At 35.1% G+C, this 15610-nt stretch overlaps 3 protein-coding genes across 3 annotated transcripts; all 3 read right to left on the bottom strand.

Annotated features, from left to right (window-relative positions):
* Positions 1-960: 960 nt before the first annotated feature.
* Positions 961-2052, bottom strand: LOC130626527 (uncharacterized). The gene has a single exon (XM_057441329.1). It carries the CDS (start codon positions 1556-1558, stop codon positions 1181-1183), a length of 378 nt encoding a protein of 125 aa, XP_057297312.1. The 5' UTR covers positions 1559-2052; the 3' UTR covers positions 961-1180.
* A 3253-nt stretch (positions 2053-5305) lies between these two features.
* LOC130629050 (PH domain-containing protein DDB_G0287875-like) lies at positions 5306-7194 on the bottom strand. The gene is made up of 3 exons (XM_057442151.1): positions 7034-7194; positions 6564-6951; positions 5306-6482 (listed from the first exon to the last, which is right to left on the bottom strand). Exons 1-3 carry the CDS (start codon positions 7192-7194, stop codon positions 5865-5867), a joined length of 1167 nt encoding a protein of 388 aa, XP_057298134.1. The 3' UTR covers positions 5306-5864.
* Positions 7195-7203: 9 nt separating this feature from the next.
* Positions 7204-8422, bottom strand: LOC130629061 (uncharacterized). Its single transcript, XM_057442162.1, has 3 exons — positions 8189-8422; positions 7894-8094; positions 7204-7803 (listed from the first exon to the last, which is right to left on the bottom strand). Exons 1-3 carry the CDS (start codon positions 8396-8398, stop codon positions 7204-7206), a joined length of 1011 nt encoding a protein of 336 aa, XP_057298145.1. The 5' UTR covers positions 8399-8422.
* Between the last annotated feature and the right edge of the window lie 7188 nt (positions 8423-15610).

Below are 15610 nucleotides of genomic sequence, written 5' to 3'. Positions count from 1 at the left end.
AGAAAAAAATTCAAAACAAAACCTAAGATTATAATAAAGCAATCTTACCATGTCAAGGCCTCAGCATATCGACTTTTCAAATACTACTTTCTCCTACCTTAAGGATGAAATAATTGGGACGAGAGACTTACTCGGATTCTCAAAAATAATTTGCGATGTGGCAGTTCTATTTTATTCAAAATTTGTGTGGACTTTTGAATTGACCAGCGTCGAAATGCATCACTAAATATCAGCATAAGATCGAAGTAATTTGTTTTTTTGAATTTAACCCTGACTCTCAATCAATATCTGGAGAAACTATATTTTCTTTATCCGAGAGTTAGAGATGTTCTTATTATATACAAAAAATTTGATATCTTTTCATGTAAAGTTTTTAAAAATCGAGCCACTCTTCAACATGCAATCTTCACATGCTTGTTTCCCAGGAGTTTTTCCAAGATTCAAAAACGTTTTCATGTGTTTTTGTATTTGTTCTTGTTGTTCTTTATTAAATTTTCTTCGACCCGTCTTCTTTTCTGTGCCCTTGGTTCGAATACTATCGAATACTATAAAACAAATTCACTACAATATTAGTGCTCAGGAACAGGTTTACATTTAAACAACCACAAGATAAGAATTCATTTTTTCTAAATTTCACCCTGATTCTTAAAATTATATCTTTGGACAAATACTTCACCTTGGTAGTTTGAAAGCAAGACTTCAAAGCGATCAATATGACAAAAAAAATCCACTGATGCACTATCACGGATTCCCTAAATTGATTTTTTTTTTCATTCTAATGACATACCATTTTTAGTGGTGATTGCAGCTTCGTCTTGTTCCTCTTCTTCTTCTTCTTCTTCTCCGTTCAATTCTTCTTTACTATCCTCGTCGTCTTGCACTAATTCATTGTCATCGATTTCTAAAAAATTGTGGTATGAAGAGAATACTTTCATATGTACAATAAAGAATGCAGAATCCTTTTTGTGCTTTTTTTTAATGTTAGAAAGTTATGGAGGGAAGTGAACGTCAACATCTGTTATATATTATTAATACAGGTCGGTCTATGTAGTTGGCTATCATAAATTGTTACCCTACAATCCTGGAAGAGATAAAGGATCGAAAACTTACCCAAATCGATCTCAACGTCTTTTAAACTCTTGCCAGCAAAATCAGTCAATTTTTCTTGGTCCATAAGTCCTTATGGACCAAGGAAATTAACTGATTTTCCGCATTTCGCCAACTGCAAGGTATCTTCTGGCAATCTATAATATTCTCGATGAACTTTAATGTCATGCCCCATGTAAGAAGCCAGCATTTCCAGTTCCCGTTCTTCCAAGTTAAGCAGTTGACTCAATGTTGCGATGTGTTTTCGCAATTTTGTTGATGTAATTGCATCTGGACACTTCAGTGTTAAAGGTGAAACATTTTTTCTTAAAGCATCATTGCCTCGCAAGAATTGCAAAGAACCCCTGGTCGGTACACTAAATACATAAGGATTTTCTTCAGAAATACCCACTTCACCTCTTGTTTTGTTAAGCAGTGCAATTGCCTTTTCATTCGATTTTGTCAATATCATAGGGACCTTTCGTCCACGTTTTCCTCTCAACTCCACACGTTTCAAACTCTGGCATAACTTTATTTCGAATGCTGTCAAAGATGATTTAATATCTTCATGCGGCAAACAGTTAGGCGCTTCTATGTAATCTTTCAATTTAAAAAAAAGAAAGCATTGAGGTGTATCTATATATTAATACGCCTTGTGTGTGTGCGCACGGTGAGGCCAAGGACAAAAAATTACGGGTCACTTTCTTATGGCTCATGCATTGTGTCCCGAAAGCGTGGCGTTACGCTAAAATTTACAAGTTAAAAAAACGCAAGTCAGGGGGTTACTATTTAATCTTACCTCCGGTTTACAATGTGCCGTACCCCACGGAAACAAGTTGTTTATCAACTGAAAAAGGAAACCGAAACGAAGAAGGTTGTCTCTTTTTTGAAGTAATCCTGAAAAAAGTTATTTCAAACAAGGCATGCCAATGCTTACTCGTCTTAAGGTTAGCTTAAACATCATTTTTGTGTGGGAGACCGAGGTTGCTTCCTTTTATAGAAAATATATCGAATTCGACTATGAATGTAATTCGAATCTGAAATGAAAAAAAAAACTGTTGTTGTCGAACGAAGTTGGTGTTGATAGTTAGATATATTTCTAACGTAGGATGATTTAACATCACAAAGAGAACTGATTGGAAATGTATCAGTCAATTATACATTTTCTATTCGTTCTCTTTGGGATGAAGCAAAGTTTAGTATTCGAAGTAAAAAACTGATTGCAGTTTTATTGAGAGAACGCTAGCAAACTAGCTACCTACTGAGAAGCGAAAGAAAAGCAGGTGTGTTGTTTAGATTATTTAGTAAAGAAATGAATTTGGGTGTATAACGATTTTTAGCCGTTTCTTTCAGAACTAAATTTTCCCTTAAGTATTAAGTTTCTTGTTGTGTCTTGAGCCTGAAAATATTTTCTTTAAGCCCTTATTTTGCAAAATATACTCTGAAAAATGGGTCAGAAGTTTAGAATATCCTAAGAATATGTCTAAGCTTAATTGTTTGTTTTAAATATAAACATTTGTATGACGCACAAAATTGATTAACTTATAGCAGGATTTCTTTATTAAGGCATTATATATTTTTTTTAATATTTGGTATCCTTTCTTCCTCTGGTGTACTTCTGGAATGGCAAAGCAAGTATATAGTTTTAGTGTATTCTGCTTTTACGTACATTTTCCTTTTTTTTTTTTTGTTCCACATTTATCAACATAGAATAATTCAGATTGTGAGCAACCTCGCTCCCAGAGCTTTCTCTTTTTGCCATCCCGTTATAAAAGAGACGAACAGCCGGGTCGAGGCTGAAATGTACGAGTTAGTTTTGAAAATTTAAATTACTGTGGTGTATGTTTTTGTTTGGTATGCCTTACATCGGTTTAATGAAAGATTCAGTGGATTCTTCCACGGGAATTCTGCAAGTAATTTTAGTAGATCTAGATTTTAAATGTCACATATATACTGCAGTTGTTGGACATATTTTCAATTTTTTTGGTCATTTATATGATAATGCAGATTGTAAGATTCGCACTGCTGTATTGTTTGACTTTTGATGGACGTGTATCTATTACATCGATTAAATGAGAAATACAGCGGATTTTTCCACGGGAAACAGCTAGTGTAGCATTATTATTAACAAGATCATCAATAATCTCATAATAGCGAGGACATTGCATAAAGAATGGGGAGTGAAACACTAAGAATAAAACTTGCCTAAAGCGAGGACAAGTGCACAATAATTCCCCTAAAAGTGAGGACATTTCAATAAACCAATGAAAAGTGAAAACAAGGTCCTCTGCAAACTTCAAACCACGAGAGGTCCAAGGTCAAAAGACACTATAATATGCTATTATCTCAATTTAAGATAACACAATCAACCCAGGACGGCTTAATCAAAAATTCCATAATGACGAGGTCATTGCATGAGGAATGGGAAGTACGACCAAGAATAAAATTTGACGGGTAACGAAAGCGAGGACAAGTACACAACAATACCCCTTAAAGTGAGGACATTTCAATGAACCAATGAAAAGTGAAAACACGGTCCTCCTCAACATATACAAACCAAACCACAAGATTTCCTATTCATTAGGCAAATATTTTTTTCATTTGTGATGGCCAAACATACTCAAATCGTTACGCAAAACAACTTAAAAAAATTATTTAAGCACCCATTTTGACTCCTTTAATGTACTCTTAATGACTCCCTAAAGGACGTCCCCACAGGCACCGTAAAAAAAACCTTTCTAAGTTTCATTTGACTCTTCTAAATTTATAAGTGAATTGAAAGTTTCACAGTAATGCAGGGTTTCCCCTAACCCACTAAACCACAGCTATGGTTTTGTACTTGCACGCATAATCAGAATCAATGCTGGAGCTCAAAATATATCTTACCAATAGGAAATATTGAATATTATGCTTGAAATGGTACACATAGCAGGAATTGGAATTGTCCTCTTTAACATCTTTTTTTTTTCAATACACCCCGATATTCAAGTATGAACTGTCCTTGAAGAATCTTCTGTTTTGCAACAACACCATAACCTAAAATATATAATCAATGGTTTGCAACAAAGCAGTTCGATATTTTTTTTAAAAAAAAGTCTCTAACGCTCTAAAAAACATTGTTAACCCTATTTGGTTCGGGGTTTTTCGAACATACTATGACCGGGGGGGGGGGGCGGATTCCGCCCCCCCCCCTCAATAACTTTTCATAGGGTTGTTCAAATTGAATCAAACTTGGCACACTTATAGTACGTCATAAAAGGAACAAAATGGCGCCAAAAAAAATTTGCTTGCGTCAGCACATTTTCTGTGACGTCATCAAAAGCTTGAAAATTGTTAAAAATGCCACTATCTGCTTAAAATATAATTACTTTTGTTCTATAGCGAATTTTTACATTCTGTTTGAAGTTTCTGAAAGCTAAATAAAAGTTATTTAACATATCTTCCGGTTTTTACATGGATCGGATGAAAAATTGCCAAAAATTGCCTGAAAATCCGTTTTTTTCCGATTTTCGGGTAAAATCTGACAAAATCGGGAAATCGGATTAGTCACGTGTTCAAATTATTCAAAATGATTCTTCTTGATGAAACAAAGTTGTGTTGCAAGTTTCAAGTTCTAAGGATAATCCTAACAGGAGTTATTATATTTTCGCCATTATAAGGATTTCATAGAGATTTTTAGGGGTAGTTTCGAGTAATGGCCAATATCAAAGCCTCTGAAAGGTATGGGACCTAAAAAATTAGCATGCAGGTGTCTAATAGATAAATGTTGAAACTCAGTAAGTATCATAGCCATATAACAAAGCAATCAGGAGTTATTAAAAAAAACCGTCAGGGGGGCGGAATCCGCCCCCCCCGGACCGAATAGGGTTAATACAAAGACTATGTACAAGACATAAACAGTACAGTCCAGATGTACGCGTACGCGTACGCTCAACTTGCAAAAATAATTGCTTTCATTCAAAAACACAATAGGATAGCGAGTTCCTTTTAAATCACGCACAAATAATTGCTTCGTGTTAAAAACAAAAGCATAGCAAGAAACATTGTTTATAACCAATACTCTGCATGGGAAAAAATTAAACGCGAAGGCCATTAAATTTTTATTTTTTTTCACAACAAAACTAGTCAGATGAGGTAATCGTTACGCACTTTTTAAATAATCATGAACTACGGTCGCTGTTCTAATCGTTACGCAGTTCTTTTGTTTTATTCATGCAAAATTAGTTTCTTGTAACATATTCACCAAATATGAGGACCATATGGAAGCGCTATCATGCACTTTTTCACATAAAACAATGCGTAATGATTAGATCGAAAAAACTCTAATCATTACGCATTTTTTTATATTTTTTACGCAGGTGCGTAATGATTATAACACCCTGCGCAATTAATAAAATAGTTTGTTACGCACCTAAGATCTAATGGTTACGCACGCTATTTACGTAGCGGTGTAGTCTGGATTAGTCTATTTGTGCCTTTTTTATCTTTTTGAATATTAGAACTACAACCGTCAATAATTTCAAAGAGGTGCAATGGAAATAACTAATAAAATATAACAGGGAATTGAAACAATACAACGTGTAGTGTGGCGAAAATGACCTTGAAACTTCGGCTTTTATTTTAAACAGGGAAAATACCGGCAGTTATACAACAACTACATTTCATTTAAATTACTCTCCCATTTGCATCTTTCCGAAACATGCATTGCGTCTCTGTTCTTTTTTCTTATCCTTTCGAATAATTCTCGAACTTGAGGATACTGTGGGAACTCCCATTTGTCACCACCCAAAAAAAGTTGCAGTTAACGGCCCACAGATAACATTTTGGACAGCGAAGGTGTCGATATCTTCCCCTACAGCTGTTCCGAACTCGCTTGTTTTTTTTATTTCCCGAAGGATGTTGTCAGCTGTCCCCAACTTTTTTTGCAGACATTCTATCTCTAATCCTGCAGCAACACCGTTTTCATCATACAAAAATCGCGTGAGGGCTTTTCCTATGTACAAACTAGGACCTCTCTTGGTGTCGTAAATGCATGCGTACCATTTACCAACCACATCGCATTCTTTTGTTGGCGAATTTAAAAACTTCCACGTTTTTTCCATTGACAACAGTGTATCTGTTGATTCATCCTGGACAACGTCCTCTTCGCTTTCCTCTCTTTCTCCTTCCTCTTCTTCCTCTTCTTCATCTTCTTCTTCGCTCGAGGTAATCTCATCGGTATCGCTGTCGTCTTCCTTGTTTATTGTAATTTTTTGCTTTCCCTTTTTGCTCGCAATTGCAATTTGTTGTTTCTTCCTTTCTCTTTCTTCTTTTCTTAGCAACGCCTTTGCTTCCCTTTCTTCTCTCTCTCGGGCTTTTCGTTCAAGCTCTTCTAGCAGCTCTTTCTGCGTAATAACCTACAACATGGACAATCAATTAGTTATTTTTAATGTGAAATGCAAAATCATTAATGTACTTATTCTTAAATAATATTTTACCTTTCCGCGAAGATCTAACTTTTGTCTTCTTTTCTTAGGCTGATCTACTGAACCTTTTACTTTATCGAGGAACAGCTCTTCAAATACCTCAGTCGATTTTGGGGTGGACTGGTTAATTGGTGACAACTTCCAACCATTTGGAATCCAGCAGAAGCCTGTAGGTGCTGTATATGGATATGGTCCAAGCTGCTTCAACAAGATATTTATCTCATTAGTTTCATCACGACTTCCGCCTGGCAGAGATGATGGAGTTATATTTACATTAGGGGTGGTTGTAGGTGTGGTATTAGATATTGATAAAGGAGATTCTGCTTGGTTTTGCAATTTGGGCAGTGGTAATGATGTCGAGACTTGATTTTGCGCAAGACCCGCAGCTTCATCGATTTGTCTGAAAGTACAAAAATGTTCAGTCAAGATGTTTATTCAACAGGTTTAGCCATTTTTATCAGTCACAAAAGAAAATAACGTACCCGTCTGACAATTTAGACCAATCAAGAGCTTTACCACTTTGTTTCCACGTATAATATTTCGCTAACAATCTTGGGTCCAAGCGTTCCTTTGGATACATGGTTTTGTCAATTGGCCATATTCCAGTACTCCTAAATCCATTGATAACGCTTTCTTTTTTCATGCCATCTTTTCAAATGGAACAGAGTTCATTGACAAACTCAGACTTTGTCAATTGGCTTTTAGCACCATGTGTTGTCACGCGTAAATGGAGGCGCTTCTCCCAAGCACGTTTTAAGGGTCCAAAACATGCAACATCTAGGGGTTGCATGACATCCGTAACATGTGGAGGGAATTTCATTATAATTATATCGTCTTCCAATGCTTTTTTAATGACAGATATGCTGATATGGGTAAGGTGCCCATCAAACACCAGTAACAATGGTCTTTCTGTTACGTCCTCAGTGAATTTGGCGAACCACGTGGAAAAAACTTCCGTGTCCATCCAACCGTTTTCAGACTTGGCGTAAAACGTGTTGGGTAGAGCCTTGTCCCCGTACCACGTACTTTGCATATTTTTCCCAGTGAATATAATAAGAGGGTCAAGTGCCACTCCAGCTGCATTACAAACACCAAGTACAGTAATGTTTTCTCTCCCAGCGCCATACCGTAATTTAAGGGCACGCTGTCCCTTCACGGAAACAACTTTCCCTTTTGATGGATCAGTTGGGAAAGAACTTTCGTCACAGTTCCAGATCCGTTGTGCATCCAGATTAGGGTATTTCTCGAACATCTAAAAATATCATTTTACTATACATCATGCACGGTCAAATTATAAACGCTGTTTCCTATAAAAGCGTACCGTCAATGACGCATATATTACCTGTTCCAATTGATCGTAGAAATCAAAAATTATAAATGGATTGGATGTGTTTGCTTTACGGGCAGTACTAATCATCTCAGCCTTCTTGTGACTCAGTCCGTTTCTTTTCATAAAGCTCTTTATCCACACCAAACCAGGCCTTCCATTTTTAAACTGGAGTGAAATCGTCCCTGTGACTTTGATGTATTCGGCAACAAGATCCTAAATAATAAATTAAATGATGATACAAATATAAATAGTGACAGAATTTCCAACATTCAGTTTTAAACCCTTACAAAAACAGCTATTAGCTTACCAAAATTTCATCCAACGTAGGACTAAAACCAAGGTTACATACAACACCAATGCACTTAGCTAGCCGGGCCTCCGTTTCTGCATCGAAAACACATTTCCGACCAGACTTTCCTAATTTGGCTCCTTCCTTGCCTTTTTTTAAACGAAATCGCAGCGTAGATTCGTTGATACCATGACGTTTTGCTATGCCTCTGACTGATGCATTCGGCATAGAATCGAACTCTTGAAGCGCTTCCTGGAGGTGCTCTTCTGTCCACGCGTCCACAACTTTCTTCGCAACTTTTCTGCTACCCTGCTTTTTTCTTCGACCACTCTTTGATACACGTTTTTTTGTTTTCATTGTTAAGCCGTCTAGACAAACTATAAACACGATAAAACACAGTATACATTCCCAAAAATACTCACTGTGGTCTCTCATCCAAGAATGTGGTAAAACAAGTGTTTAGAAATTAAAAACAAACATAGCAAAACAAAATTCTACCTTCTCCCAGTACGAATTGATCTGCAAAAGAGTTTGTTACTAGAATCTTGTCTTGTTAAGGAACTATTGACCAATTGGCGCCAAAGACCTTCACAAAATACCATATAAGGAATGTTTACCCCTTCCTGGCAATTATAACAAGGCATAAAGTTCTTAACTAAAGACGTTAAACAAGATTTCTAGTAGTCTCTCTAACTTTGCTTTGTGCGTAATGATAATATTATGCCCAATGATTTCTTGATTTAATCATTGCGCATCGTTTTTTTGCCCCGGGCGTGATTTTTACATAAAAAGGCCTCCGAGAATCAATGGACGAGGTTCGGGTCTGTAATTTAACACAGTTTTTTACCAGTGCTAACAAAAATGGTAGAGGAAAGTTAGTGAAGTGATTCGGAAAGTTGATATTGGACTTTTTTGGAGTGGTGTTGGAAACATCAAGATTTCTCTGGAAGAGTCGTTGTATGGAATAATTTAATTGGTTAATATAGCGGAGGAATCATTTCAGTTAGTTTTTTCATTCTTTAATTTTATTTTAAACCTTGTTTTAGTTGCGAAATTAACAAACTTAAAAATGCGTAATGAATATAAATGCGTAACGATTACCTCATAAGTAAAACGATTTTAATCTCAATATATTTTAAAAACACAATCTCTTTTAAAAAACAAATCCAATAGTCTAAATATTTAAAAAAAAAACTAATGCTGCCATTTTTTAAAACTTTTAGTAATATTTCTTTATCATCAAAGCTTATTTTTTAACATGCAAAACTTTTAAAAGTTCTTCTGATAAAAAGCAAAGTTTAACAACGCAAACGGGAAAATCCTACGTTCGGAAACGGGAAAATCCTACCTTTCCCTTCACGATAAGATTTCGAAAACAATTTAAATTTCAATACTAAAGAAAGAAAAATCTAACTTTTGACGGTCTTGATAACTTTTGACGCGATTAAAATGTGGAAACGCTCGTTGTGGGGAAATTTTGTTCTGGTAAGAATAAAAAGATACTAAGTCAATACTGCATGCATTGCAAAATGTAATAAATATATTGATCATGTATTTAAAGTTTTACCAATCGTCGTACAGCGGGAGAAAAAGCGTCTGAACATTAAATCATTTTTAAATCTTTATGTATTTTATAGTTTTTTGAATGGTTTTATTTTGAAAATACTTTTCATAGCCTGTTTATTCTTGTAGTTTTTTTTATATAAATACTAAATTGCATAACTTTAAACAATAGATTCACGCACAACGAATAAAGCGTGATGAAATTACATGAAAAATAACAAAATTCTCTTATGAGATTTACAAAGGGTGCGCTAGCCTTTTGTATATAACAAAAAAGATATTTGTTAAAACATTGTCTTGGTTTTTCTAGCGTGCAAAACCTATACCAACAAAGTAGATTTATTTTTACAGAAACATTTCAAGTTATTTATTTCCATTAAAAAAATAAATTTTTAGAAAACTCTTGACGTTGTAGAAATTTTTTTCTTTGAAAAAAACGAAACTGAACAATCTTGCAAGATATATAACTTTCTTAAAATAAGACTTTAGTTTTTACAACAAAATATTATTAAATTTTATATATATATAACATAATTATTTTTATCTCTTGAAAGCTTTAAGCAATGCTTGCAACCAACAATGCTTCTCGCTGTCTATTTAGTTTCCATCCAAATCTTTTATTTAATAAAACTATCAAACAGTGGCTCGCCGCGTCACATTGGTTAGAGTTGATAACATTTACAATTATGCTATCGGGAATAATTATGTTCACACTATTTAACAATAGTTACGCGCAGTTATAATAAGACATTTTTTCTTCAATAAGTTAAGCGCAAGTTAATGACTTACAAGACTCGCAAGATAATTAATAAGATAAAAGATAAACAACTCCCTCCTCCGAGAAAAAGGTGTGAAACTTGAGTGTACGCATACAATTACATCTGGACTGTACTGTAGCAAAAAAATCTACATAAAGGAGAGGGTCTACTTATTATATAAATGCTGCTTGCTACTAACAGGTGGAAAACAGTGCTAGGTTTGTTATCTCACACTATTTGTAACACTCAATAATGGAGGAACCTATTTCTTAACAAACATCAATGAAAGCCAAAAGGGCTTACCATGAAAAATGTAAACATTCAGAAAGGTCTATACAACCTATTTCAACAAGCAAGTTATAAAGCAATTTATTTCTTATGAATGATTAGTATCACGAAAGGAGCAACATATTTTTGGCTCCAAAAATTTATACCGGCTGAATAATGACGCCCGCTTATTAGATAGATAGATAGATGTGCATATTTTACATGGCTAGCCTCACAAATATCGAGGGATATACCCTGTCTATTATTTCCAGGAGGGGCCATGGCTTAGATGGAGAGTCCTAGAGTATTTAATGCTCATTTTGAGCTACGCAGACCCAATTAGGGCCCGCGCTCTACTAGACAACTCCCGGCAACATCCACCGGCACACACAGTGTGCCATCTCCCCAATTTCCCTCACATGGCTTGGGTTAACCCGGGGCTATGGTAAACATTCACTCGCCCATGTTGAATCGCCGTCAAGAGGAATCGAACCCCGGTCTCCCGCACAGAGTACGAGAGCTATAACCACTAATCTACGGCGGTACGGGTTAAATATCCAGGTTGTAAATGTTATTCACCCAAAAATAGGTAGCTATTACATCAAGTCTGTTTTAGCAACCCTAAACATGTTTAAACATACCTTTTTTATCACGAAAAAAATTTTTTTCCAGATAAGGTGGGTCCACATTTTTATAAATAAAAGCCTTCGCAACATCCCAAGGCTGTGGCTTTGGAAGTTTCTAAAGTAAAGAATAGATTGTTGTACGGAATGAGTTTAGAACTATATGATACCTGACTGTGTTATATACACCAACAAAAGTTAATTGATAACCACAGTGCTGACTCGACTACTACGACCTTTACTCAACTACCACATGCACTTACAGCTAAATTGTTTTGATTGAATTAATTGGCATGCATGGTTAGTGCGTAATTAATTTCAAGAGCAGTCCTTGTGGTAAACAAATACAGCCATATCTTTCGTTCTCGTAGAGCTGAGCTCTAAAAAACTTTTCAAAACTTTTCCAACCGCATTATAATAAAAGCAACACACGAACTTACATTAAATTAAATAGTAACTACAACTTACCTGGGGAAGCCTTGTCGTTCTTCTTTCAGCCATCTTCGTTGCGCTCCCAGGAGCTCGCTTTGAACCCAAATGCAACGTCCGGGTACATTTCTGGCCCTGCTATGCATTTTGGGGACTTACGTCCGTTCAAAATTGAGTAAAAATGAGGACTTCGTTTCCTGCGCTTTGCTTCTATTCGCCAGTTTTCTGGTGGGAATGTTGTTGATTGGTTAAATTGTAATACAATAATCAAGGGGTACCTTGATAACTTGGAAAATGTGCTTTTCTCTTTTTCACATGTGTGCTTCAAATTGACGTCCTCACTATGGTGCAAGATTTCTAACGCCGGTCCTCACTTTTTTTTAATACGGGTACGACCCCAGCAAACCTCTGGCATATGATTATTTTGGGACTGTTTATATGGAAGCAGGCTGGCTCGGCTGGGCGGGATCTCGCTACTATCATATGACAACCGAGCCACCAGAGATCTCGGCTAGGCGGGAATTTTCCATATGAACAGGCCAGCCCGTCAGGCGGGCTGAATCTTTTTTTTTTTTGAGCATGATCAAGATTATTTTATTTGTAAAGAGAATGTATTTTACTTCGGAATTGCCAAAAATATTGAAGGTTACCTTTTTCGCAGTTTATACAACTATTATTCGTAAAATTTTAATTACCAACAACGCAATTTTATCGTATAATATATTTCGAGTTTTTGTAACTCATCATCAGATTCATTCTCTATAAAACAAATAAATAACAGTTCAAAAACAGTTTTATTAAAAAAAAATTATGCACAGCTTAAAAACATATGCTAACGAATGTTATAACACATCTAAATCAGATTTTAAACAATAATTATAATGAACTATTGCCAACATCCCTGAAGACATCGTTCATTATTATATTTTAATAACTAATGTATGACTTTTATATTCGTCCTTTGTGCTCAAAGTAGGTTTAATTTGGCGAATATATAACTCTTCCAACACCATTAAATGATGAGACGATCTGCTTGATGAAACAAGTATGATAACGTCATCCATTGTGAGTGCGATGTTGCATGATTTGGAGTTACAAAAACTCGAAATATAATATTCAATAAAATAGCGTTGTTCGTCATTAAAATTTCCCGAATAAATCATTACGCCACAATGTTTTTACCTTTCATGGGAACAATAAATATATAAAAACGCTGAATAACATTATCGCATTATCAATAACATTATCGCAATGACAAGCAAAGCTATCGAACTGTAAGCTTACTCTATATTCTGTCAAAGGTTTTTGAAAGGCTTGTTCTCAAACAGGTAAATAACTTTATGGCTAATAAACTGAGTTCATGTCTATCAGGATTCAGAAAAGGTTACGACACCCAGTATGCACTTGTAAGAATCATTGAGAAATGGAAGTGTACAGTAGACAATAAGGGTGTTGTTGGGGAAGTTCTAATGGACATTTCAAAGGCCTTTGATACGATTAATCATAGCCTAATTATTGCGAAGCTTCATGCCTATGGTTTTACTAAAAGTGCTTTGCATTTCATTTATTTTTATCTTAGCAACCCTTTTTAACGAACCAGGATAAATTCTGTTGATAGTACTTGGCGTCCTCTTCTTGTTGGAGTTCCTCAAGGATCTATTCAAAGTCCTCCAATTTTCAATATCTCTATCAATGATTTATTTTGGTTCGTCTCACTTTCACAAATTTGTAATTTTGCTGACGATTATATGCTTGCGGCAATACCTTAGTTAAAACAATTTTACTCACAGATTTATCTATATTACATAATAATTGGTTTAATGAGAACTTTCTTGTCGTAAATTTAAATAAATATCAGTATATTACGATGGGAAGTATCGACAATTTTATTTCTTTTGAAGTTCAGACTATTAAGTGGAGTTCGACAATTAAATTGCTCGGTGTCGGTATTACGATTGATACAAAACTAAAATTTGCCGCACACATTAGAAACATTTGTTTTAAAGCCAGTAGGAAGCGTAATGTTCTTCAGAGAATAACTTCTTTTTAATGCCTTTATTCTTTCTCAGTTCTCCTATTGTCCTTTGGTATGGATGTTTTGTGGAGCCTATAATCGTATAAATCGTAGACACGAACGTTGTCTACGCATATTTAATAATGATAACACATCTAGTTTTGAGGGTCTTCTTAGTTTATCAAATAGTAGTTCCATCCACGTTATTAACTTAAGAAGTTTTATGAAAGAATTATATAAATTTTTAAACAGAATGTCGCCTAGTTATAAATCTGAAATTTTTTGCATTATGGAAAATAATTATAACTTGCGTAATTTTAATTTGGTAAAGCGCTCGACATACCGCACACTATCGTATAGTTTAAATAGTCTAGCTAATCGCACAGGAATTTTATGGTTATCTGTCCCATCTTCCGTCAAAAACTCTCCTTCGCTTTGCAGTTTTCGTCGTTCCATACGGTCTTGGAAGGGTACTGATTGCTCATGTAAAATAGGTAACCCAGTGCTAAGATTTTGTTGAGCATGATTATGCGATTTTTTTTGTTGTTGTTTTTTAATCGATTTAAATTAGTTTTTTTTTTGGTTTTTGGTTTGTTTTATAAACTACTGTAAAATTGACTTTAAATAAGGAAATAAATTTAAAAAAAACATTATCATCAATTATTTATCGTTGTTTTGACAAATTAAGCATTATTTGTAGCTTTTTCATGGATTACATATTTTGAAGAATCTTTGCAATTTAAATTTACCTTAGAGCGCGATACAAAATATATGAACAAATTTTCTTGACCATCTTCACTCCACCTAACGGGACAGCTCGCCTCATATGAACAGCCCCTAACGTCAAAATGCAACTTTAATGTGACATATATATTTAAATATCTTCGATCTGTTTTGATATGGTAAAATGCATCGTTACGAGGACCAGCAATAACACAAATGTATGTTATGAATCGCGAATATGCGAGGACAGGCTCGTTTATACGTTTATGGCGTGCAGAAAAAAGTGTGAGTTGATAACTCGAAAATTTTCGACCAACACTTAAAATCATGCTTTAGTATTTGCAATTGTTCTGCTCCCGAAAAAACAAAAAATTGAGAAATAGATGCTTCACACTCTGTGTGATGAAAAAGTGAAAATGAGGACGAATCTATAAAAAACATTTTTTTGCCATATGCATGATCTAACCTCAAAATATGCAAATCAGCTCAAAAAACCTCATGTAAAAATGAGGACGTGTATTTAGGTCCTCACAATGAGAATTGACCTCACAACACCGGGGCTTGTCAAACACATGTCCTCGTTGTGTATGGTTTGTAAGGACACACACACACACACACACACACAGTCTCCGTATTATTATAGCTAGCCCTTGATATCTGCTCTAAATTCAGTCAAGACATAATCAAAGGGAGCATATTTCAATCTTTCGTCCCTCCCACCGCCATCTTTGTTTACATTTTTAAATGCTAAATACAATCTTTCACGAAAATACATAAAACTCCTATAATAGGCCAATCAGAATCCATCACGCAAGTCTACTTTTGAGGTTTATCTCAAAGAGCTCTGGGGAAGAGAATGCTTTTTCGCTAATATACAAATTTCAACTGTAATAATTATAATATTTCGGCTACCTAGCTATAGGAACCAAAAGGGATATTTGTTTGATTTTGAATTAACCTAGCTAACATACATCCAATAGTTGTGATTCAGCTGGCTCCAAGCAACAGATTTATACAAACCTTCTTCAAACACCCTTTACTCGGTTTCCCAATTACCTCGTCA

The sequence above is a fragment of the Hydractinia symbiolongicarpus genome, chromosome 2 (assembly GCF_029227915.1).
Source record: "Hydractinia symbiolongicarpus strain clone_291-10 chromosome 2, HSymV2.1, whole genome shotgun sequence".
NCBI lineage: Eukaryota > Metazoa > Cnidaria > Hydrozoa > Anthoathecata > Hydractiniidae > Hydractinia > Hydractinia symbiolongicarpus.
Note: the sequence above shows the minus strand (reverse complement) of the source record. Positions and strands in the feature narration are given on the sequence as shown.

Excerpts from the sequence above, each read along its gene's own strand:
- LOC130629061 (XM_057442162.1), bottom strand. The coding sequence starts at position 8,398 with ATGCCGAATGCATCAGTCAGAGGCATAGCAAAACGTCATGGTATCAAC. Across the intron at positions 8,095-8,188 it reads CTACGTTGGATGAAATTTTG|GATCTTGTTGCCGAATACAT; the intron begins GTAAGCTAATAG and ends TTTATTATTTAG. Across the intron at positions 7,804-7,893 it reads TCTACGATCAATTGGAACAG|ATGTTCGAGAAATACCCTAA; the intron begins GTAATATATGCG and ends TGATATTTTTAG.
- LOC130629050 (XM_057442151.1), bottom strand. The coding sequence starts at position 7,194 with ATGAAAAAAGAAAGCGTTATCAATGGATTTAGGAGTACTGGAATATGG. Across the intron at positions 6,952-7,033 it reads TGGTCTAAATTGTCAGACGG|ACAAATCGATGAAGCTGCGG; the intron begins GTACGTTATTTT and ends TTGTACTTTCAG. Across the intron at positions 6,483-6,563 it reads AGTTAGATCTTCGCGGAAAG|GTTATTACGCAGAAAGAGCT; the intron begins GTAAAATATTAT and ends TCCATGTTGTAG.
- LOC130626527 (XM_057441329.1), bottom strand. The coding sequence starts at position 1,558 with ATGATATTGACAAAATCGAATGAAAAGGCAATTGCACTGCTTAACAAA.